Source organism: Nicotiana tabacum, chromosome 3 (genome assembly GCF_000715075.1).
Source record: "Nicotiana tabacum cultivar K326 chromosome 3, ASM71507v2, whole genome shotgun sequence".
NCBI classification, from domain to species: Eukaryota; Viridiplantae; Streptophyta; class Magnoliopsida; order Solanales; family Solanaceae; genus Nicotiana; species Nicotiana tabacum.
In genome coordinates, this window is record NC_134082.1 from 96668814 (window position 1) to 96677743 (window position 8930).

The following is an 8930-nucleotide window of genomic DNA, read 5'->3' on the forward strand; positions in this document are numbered from 1 at the left end:
GAATCTGTAAAGTTTATATGAACTCAAAAACCAATGGAATTAACTCTTCTTTGGATTTGCAGGAAATAAACCAAAGTGTGCTAGAAATCCATTAAAGAGTTGCCCAGAAGTATCCCTAAAGCTCACAGTATATTCTTTTTCCAATGATTAAGCTTTAAAGATTTTAATGTGCATTTATTTTTCCATTTTTTGCACGTGGATATTGACTGATTTTGTTGAGATGTAAGTACATATCTTAAGCTTGAATTAAGGACCTTAACTATTAAAGCTCATCAAAAGATCTGAAATTATTTAGAAGAAATATCTAAGTTTGGTGACTTACTTCTCAATTGATGTTGACTCCTAAAAGAATATGTCCCTCCTTCTCTTCGAGTTTTCTTTTCGTGACTTGTAATGAATTTTTGGTTCCCACTTTGAATGATTATTTTTCTAATTTTATATTTTTTATAAGAGATTTTTACTTTTTCACATAATAATTTTGATAAGAACATATAAAAATCTTTAAAGGGTCATTTTCTTCCATTCAAATTATAAATGACTAAAATCACCAATTTATTCACGGAGTGATGAGGATGAGTTTAATTTATATACTTAATAAAGTGTAAAGAAATTTACACACCTTAATTGTTAGGAATTTTACATTATCAAATTACTTTTACCTATTATAATATCTTACTTTTAAAATTAAAAATTTACTTTTAATAAATTTTTACCTATAAATATTTTTTAAATAGTCTAATAATGTAATATTTTTTTACATTATCCCTATATACCAGTTAAACTCAATGAGATTATAGTACTATATAACTTCTGCTTTAGCCCAAAAAAGATACGTTCAAAAAAGAAATTCCACAAAAATCGCGTGTGACTATCGTTGCATCACGACATATGGCATTAGATTATTCTTTCCGTCTCTTCATCTACATAGTAGTATATATATTTATGAGAGAGAGATAGAAGTACTGTAATTTCTGGAGAGTTACAAAATAATGGAAACGTGGTTTGTCATCGTCGTCACTCTCTGCATCTCTTTCATCCTCAAATCCCTCTTTAATCTTATCTCCAACAATTCCAAATCCAATCAGAAAAACAAGAAACTCCCGCCGGGACCCTACACTTTTCCGGTGATCGGAAGCTTATTATGGGCGAGAAGGTCCTTCGCCGACTTGGAACCAATCATTCGTAACCTCAAGGCTAAGTATGGTCCTCTCATCACCCTCAATATTGGGTCTCGTACCGCCATATTCGTATCCAGTCACTCCTTAGCTTACCAAGCTTTAGTCCAACAAGGCGCTGTTTTCTCCGACCGGCCAAGAGCTGTCCCCACCAGTGCAGTCGTCAGCAGTAACCAGCGTAACATCAGCTCCGCCCCTTACGGCCCTGTTTGGCGTCTTCTCCGGCGAAATCTGACGTCTGAAATTCTCCACCCTTCGCGCGTCAAGTCCTACTCCAAGGCCCGGTCTTGGGTGCTGGGTATCCTCCTTCAACAGCTCCTTCACGCCCGAGCCGATTATTCTATCAGGTTAATTGATCATTTTCAGTATGCTATGTTTTGTTTACTTGTGTTGATGTGCTTCGGGGACAAGCTCGACGAGGCTCAAATCAAACAAATTGAAGGTGTACAGCGCAGGCTTCTCCTGGGTTTCCGGCGATTCAATATACTCAATTTCTTTCCTAGAATTGGAAAAATAATCTTTAGGAATCGCTGGAAGGAACTGATTGAACTACGTCAAGAGCAAGAGAAGATCTTCATTCCTTTGATTGAAGCTCGAAGTAGTAGGGCCAAAGAACAAAAGCCTGACGAAGAAGTCGTGGCTTATGTGGATACGCTGTTGAATTTGGAATTGCCAGAGGAAAACAGGAACCTCAATTATGGGGAAATGGTTAGCCTCTGTAGTGAATTCCTAAGCGCCGGAACTGATACGACGTCCACCGCTTTACAGTGGGTTATGGCCAACTTGGTCAAAAACCCTTCCATTCAGGAAAAACTATATCAAGAAATTGCTAGTGTAGTGGGAGAGAAACAGAGCAAGTTGACAGAAGAGGTGGTGAATGAGGAAGATTTGCACAAAATGCCATACCTGAAAGCAGTGATCTTAGAAGGTCTTAGGCGACACCCGCCCGGTCACTTTGTGCTGCCACATACGGTGACAGAGGAAGCAGAACTGAACGGCTACGTCGTCCCAAAGAATGCCACCATCAATTTCATGGTTGCCGACATGGGTTTGGACCCAAAGGTGTGGGAGGATCCCTTGGAATTTAAGCCAGAGAGGTTCTTAATGGAGGGATCAGATAAGGAAGGGTTTGATATAACAGGAAGTAGAGAGATCAAGATGATGCCATTTGGAGCTGGTAGGAGAATATGTCCTGGCTATGCTTTGGCTATGCTTCATTTGGAATACTTTGTGGCTAATTTGGTTTGGCATTTTCGATGGGATGCTGTGGAGGGAGATGATGTTGATCTTTCAGAGAAGCTAGAATTCACCGTTGTGATGAAGAATCCTCTACGAGCTCGTATCTGCCCTAGAGTTAACTCTGTTTGAATTTGGTAATTACTAGTAGTTCTTTCTATTTGCATTGTTCCCGGTTGATGGACTTCCTCCATATAGTACTGGAAGGTAGAGGGAGAATGATTATTAATGCCTTGCTGCAATATTAGCTTAGTAGTTAGTAGTGAATATAATTGAAACTGGATATTTCTGTCTTATGTGTTGTACATTTGGTTCATTGCAGTTGTTCCTCTCCGTCGCATTAGTTAAGCTTTTGGTGCTTGTCCTGGTGTTCATTTTCCTTGTCATAAATAGATCGTCCAATGAAGAGATCAGTATAACTAGAAATTTGTTTATGCTCTTTTTGGTTATTTGCCTGTACTCTGGCAGGATGGAAAATTGTTTACCTTCCCAAAGAAATTGTTGTTTTGGTCTTTGAAGGAATATATGAATTCCATGTCAGTTGAAGTTGCTCACATTTACTTTTCTGATAATGCTATTAGGCAAAACAGAAAAATAAAATAAAAGTGGATAGAGAGAGATTATGACCTAACTATATTTTTTTGGTGAAAAGTTGTAATTGAAAGGTTATTAGGAGTATAAAAACTGGAGAGATGGCTACTTGCGTGCATAGGTGGCGTATAGGATCATTAATCAAGATACAGATTACTGCTAAACTTGCTGCAACACCTCCTGATGAGGATGTGGAAACTGCTTCCGCTCTGAGTTCACACGTTCAAGCCTAAAACTATCCTGAACACTTGAGATGTAGTTCTCAGCCTTTAGATCAACTCTTTCGTTGTCAAGCAGCTTGGCATAACTATAGGTGTACTACTACTACTACTACTGTTAGAGTTTTGATCAGTACTCTCTGCCGGTGGAATATAAAATGAAAAGTGCGGTAATGGTCACTTGCTCCTGATTCAGTGTGAAGTCTACTACAGTTGATGAGAAGGAGGATGTTGCAGTAGTACTATCTGGATTATAAGGAACCAGCTTGTGCTTTGGCTGATGATGTTGGTGATGATTAAGATGATGATAGTTGATGGACGGTCCAGCTGATTGACGACGAATCCCTCGGAGGGGTAATTAGGAACCCTGTTGAACTCAGATTGCATCGCCGATGAAGGATAAAGACTTCACCAGCTTCCCTTTGATGAACCCTCGGACCTTGCGGCTTGACTCCATTTCTCCTCTTATCTTTCACAAGAATGTACAGTAAATGTTCTTAAGTTACAGCTTGATAGATGTTTGATTGAGTACTTCTGCTTTGAGTAGAGCGATGGGAGAGATCTTTATATAGTACTCCATAGTAGAAATGAGTATGCATGAGCATGCAATTTGTGATTTGTCCAATAAAGAGTTCATAAGTTGAACTCTTTGTTTAATTACAACTAGAAATGAAGATAAAGATGAAGCAGTCATGAGCTACTATTCTTGTTAGCTATATCCTGTCTTCGCTCATTATACGCCTGGAATCTTGCATAAATTTATGGTGTCTAGGTATATGCGATGTTTATAATGCTGTGCGTGATTCTAATCTAGTTTCTGCATCATTTTAACTGGGCAGCCAATGTTTAATTCCCTGAGCTTGCTTAGCTAGAAAATCACATATAAATTAACGGATAAGAACTGTCTCTGTCAACAATTTCCAGCATCCACTGTGAGCACATTTTCCATCTAAGTTCAAAATTTAAACTTCATGTATTCGATCTTTAAGGTTTTTAACGCTAAATTTACTATTTAAAATTATGGGCTCAATTTTAGTGAATTTTCACATATATATTTATGCTTTGCATCCAAAATATTAGATTAGGATGAAACCGGTACCTAAGGACTGCATTCGCCCCTGTTTCCGAGCAAGCGTTGCTGCCTCTCATGCCATCCTTTTCATGGCATTCAATGTTGTAAAAGGCACGCTTTAAGTGCGCTTAAGCCCTGAAGTAAGGCACAAAACGTGTTGATCCCTTCGCCTCGCTTAGCTTTAGAGTCGTTGTCAAGGTTCTAAGGCTACTTTTCCTTTGCCAATGAGAGAAGAGGCGGTATAACCAATTGATATTTCACTTTATCATATTTTTTCAATTTTTTTGTCCATATATTTGTTATTTATGCTTATAATTATTAGCCTTGGAATACTTATACATATTTGTATTTTTTCTCCATTTGCGCATTTCTTCATTAAATCCTATCGCTTTGTTTGCGCTTTACCTTTAAAGCCCTAACAGACCTCAAAGCTCTTTTGTGCTTTAGCCTTTGATAACCCTGTGGCCACTACAAGAACAAACCTACTGTGTTCAGTGTTCAATATAATGCAAAGGAAGATGTTCATCTACCTTTTGCCTCTTGAATCGTTGCCTCGTCGTCGTACTTGCCAGTATATATTTTTGGTTGATTTTTCCATAACTTTTTTAATATGGTATTGGATGTCAATAACATGCTTAACAAATCTTTTTAATATGCTGCCGGATTGGACGTCATTACGTTAATAACATGGAGGGAACAAGGTCGGATAGAGGAACAGTTCTTTCTATTCTGTGGTTCCCTTGAGAAAAAGAAGTGCTAGAAGCCCCGCGTATAATTGCAATGAGTCAAATCACAAGTATTGTGTCCAATATCCACAACCAAATACAGAAATAACAGATTGATATATTGATATTGATAACAAAGGAATTACACTATAAAGTAATAATAACTAAGGATAGTAACAGAAAGAATGGGGTTGGGAAGACAGAGCCACAAAGAGAAGTGTCGAGGGAGAGAGACCATAGAGGGGAAGTTTTTACCAAATTCAGCCTAACTCTAGAATGCAATGAACGTATTACTCATTTCCGGATTTTCTTGGTCTCTGTCACTGTCACGCGCAGTGCACATGCTCTATTTTCAGCCAGGGTCCCATATGTAATTTGCCAAAAGCCCAGATGTGGCATCACGGTTATTTTGATTCATAACATATTGCAAGAATATTCATATGTTTTTATTTCTCAAATCTCACAATATATCAAGGTTTTGTGGCCAATTCGACGCCCTACACTGTCGCTGCATTAATTTTTTGTAAGTATACGTAGATTGGTCATGACTTACCGTTTTTAGAGAGGTTAATAAGGAAAAACACTGGAACGAGAAAGAAAGAGGATACAATTTGTAACTTAAAGACATAGTAATTGTTAGGGAATCAAATGATGTGACAAGTTATTAGGGGCGGCTCAACATTTTGTGGCCTAAAGCCAAAAAAAGCCCCAAATTTTTATAAAATCTGTGGGATAATAAGACACAAAAAAAACTCATGTAATTTCGATCTAGTGGTAAGAGCATAACGCGTGATGTGTAAGTTAGACTCACATTACTTTTTCTAACTCTCTTGTATACAAAAGTATAATATTTAAGTGGAAAATAATAGAAGTGTGGGCTCATTATCCATCGAGTTCGAATCTTGCGCCATTGTCTTTGAGAATTTCTTAGTTAAAAAAGATAAGACACAAAATTAAAGAGCTTGCGTTCTAATGTATGGATCCATAAACTATGACAAAAAAATAGTTAATAAGAGAATTTGAGTTGAAATTAGATAGTGAAATCAGCAAAGAGAAGGTAAATATACTATTTAATTTAATAAGAGAAAATTCATTGTTATTTACTCTCTCAATCATACAATCTCAATCAGAATTTTAAAATATAAAAAATTAAGTCCTTAATATTTGGGGGCCTAAGACAAGGGCTTTATCTGCTATAATAACCCAAAATATTTTTATATACTCATTAACTTTGAGAGTAGTGAATTAAATTAGTTTGTAGCTATCGAATCGAATATTAAGCAAGTGAGAGGGAATTGGTTATGATGATATATAAAATAGTGTATTAAATAAGTGGCTAGGATATAATATTTAATTTACTTATTTAGTTGGCTTAGGTTGGTTGTGCTAATTGATACTATATTAAAAGCACGAAGGTGTTTAGCGAAATGACGTTCGTTTTTTTACCCTTCAAAACTAAATCTTACATTAGACAAAATAGTAATTTAATTATCTTCCTAATATTTAGGGTCTAAAGTCAGCTAAAATTTTGTTTATCAAATATTAACTTATATGAATTAGGTAGAAACTTCCTAAAGGTGTTGGTTTATGTTTAGTCAATAATGGCATGTCAATTGGAAGAGTTGGTGGAAAGAGTTGGTGTGGATGCTAGGAGGAAGCTTCCTCCTTTGATGTCACCCATGACATCAAGAGGAGGTAGTTTGATGTCACCAATGACATCAAGAGGAGGTCTTTACCTCTATAAATAGATGCACTCCTTCATTTGTAGAAATCATCCCAAAAATAATACAACACATTGTAGTGAGTAGAGAGTTAAGAGAGAAATTCTCTTAAGTGTAATTGGGAACTCTCCCCTTCCTTTGTTAATATTAAAAAGTCAACTGTTCTCTGGTGGACGTAGGATTATTTTGATCCGAACTGTATTGGGAAAAAACTGAGTCTGTATATTGAAGATGACGTGTCATGACATGTGGACTGGTCAAAAGGTCAAAACGCAATAAATAGCCAAGAGGCACGGGCGACAACAGATATGGGGAGAAGAAAGCAACATAGGTGTGGACCGTTACTCAAATGGCACGAGTCTCGTACCTATTCGAGTCATTTAAAGACCGAAGATCGGAAGAAGTTGAAGATACGAATCTGATGACGTAAAAGAGTCTAAATACAGCATTAAATATCAAATACGTTAGAAAATTTGAATTAAATAGAAATGATTGTGTAACGTTTCTTTTAATGTCATTTATTGCTCATAATTGCCTCATTAAGACAAAGGCATTACATCTTCTCCTAGAATCAACTATAAAATGAGAAGGACTCAACATCTGTAAAAAAAAATATATTATTGAGATTACACTGAAATACAAAACTACTTATTACTTTATTATTCTCAGAAGTCTTCTATTATTTTCGTCTCCAGATTATCAGTAACCCGAATTTCTCTTATTTCTAGCTTTGACCAAAGACTCAGATTTTTGGTTAAACAAATTGGTTCCGTTACCGGGAATCTGATAATCTTTTCTTTTAAGCTACATTCTATCCGTTGTTATCATCATGTCAAACAACAACAATAACAACAACAATAACAGTGAAAACACCTTGGGAAACCATGAAAATCAAATCCATCAAAATCAAGGAGATTTACAGAACATTGACGTGGTTCCCTCCCCTCAAAATTCACCACGTCAATCTCGTGAAGGCACTCCTGCTCCTGAATCTCGTGCTGATCAACAAGAGCAATCTGAACATTTTGAAGGGGCAGATGAAGCTTTACAAAAAGTAATTGATGCACGGGTTAGCAAAGCTCTTCAGGCTCTAGTTAGTCGATTACCTGTTGCACCACCCACACCTACGCCTAATAATAATACATTGGAGAATCCTCGTTCTGGCCTTGTTAATTCTGGAAATGGAGGAACCCCCAGTGAACCACAGGAAGGAGAACCAGGTAATTCAAATAATTCTCATTTGCAAAATTTAGTACTAACTTTGTAGAAACAGCTTAAGGAACAGAATGAGCGCATCGAGCAAATCCCTGGAGTTCCCCCTGTAATTAAAGGAGTGGATGTGGATAAATACTCACAACAACCTTGGAAACCAAGTGCTGCTCCCCTTCCAATCCCTAAAAAGTTCAAAATGCCGGACATCTCGAAATATGATGGCACAACAGACCCACGTGATCACGTAACTGCATTTACAACAGGCGTGAAAGGCAATGACTTGACCAAACAAGAAATTGAATCACTACTGGTCAAGAAATTTGGAGAAACACTCACCAAGGGCGCATTAACCTGGTATTCTCTTTTACACGAAAATTCTATAAATTCTTTTGCTGAGCTTGCAGATTCTTTTATTAAAGCGCACTCGGGAGCTCAGAAGGTTGATAAAAAGAATGGAGTATATTTTCAAAATCAAGCAAGGAGACTCCGAGTTGCTCAGAGATTTTGTTGATAGATTCCAACATGAAAGAATGACTTTACCTCGTGTACCTGATAACTGGGCTGCAATAGCTTTTGCAAGCAACTTAAATGACAAAAGCTCAGAAGCCACGAGAAGACTTAAAGAAAGCCTTAGAGAGTTCCCTGCAACCACATGGAATGACGTTTATAACAGGTATAGTACGAAGTTGCGAATTGAGGAAGATACCGTACCTCAGTTTCGTCATGAAGAAAGGAGCAATTCCAGGAGATCAGAAACCGAAAAAAGATCAGGTAAAAACAGGTACGATCCATATATGAGACTTGCAGGGAAAGACTCACGGTCAAAGCAGGATAGTCAACGATATGATCAAAAATCAAGGAACAGGGAATTTGGTTCTTCATCAAGGTTCAGAAATGACCGAAACAGACAAGAATCACGAGATGATGACAGAAGTTTAAAGGCAAGGTTCGGCGGATATAACTTTAATGTCACTACCTCC

The 8930-nt window shown here is 37.2% G+C and overlaps 1 protein-coding gene across 1 annotated transcript; it reads left to right on the forward strand.

Moving 5' to 3' along the window:
- Positions 1 to 883: 883 nt before the first annotated feature.
- LOC107827795 (cytochrome P450 89A2-like) lies at positions 884 to 2705 on the forward strand. Its single transcript, XM_016654997.2, has one exon. The coding sequence runs from the start codon at positions 990 to 992 to the stop codon at positions 2541 to 2543; it is 1554 nt and encodes a 517-aa protein (XP_016510483.1). The 5' UTR covers positions 884 to 989; the 3' UTR covers positions 2544 to 2705.
- Positions 2706 to 8930: the final 6225 nt, after the last annotated feature.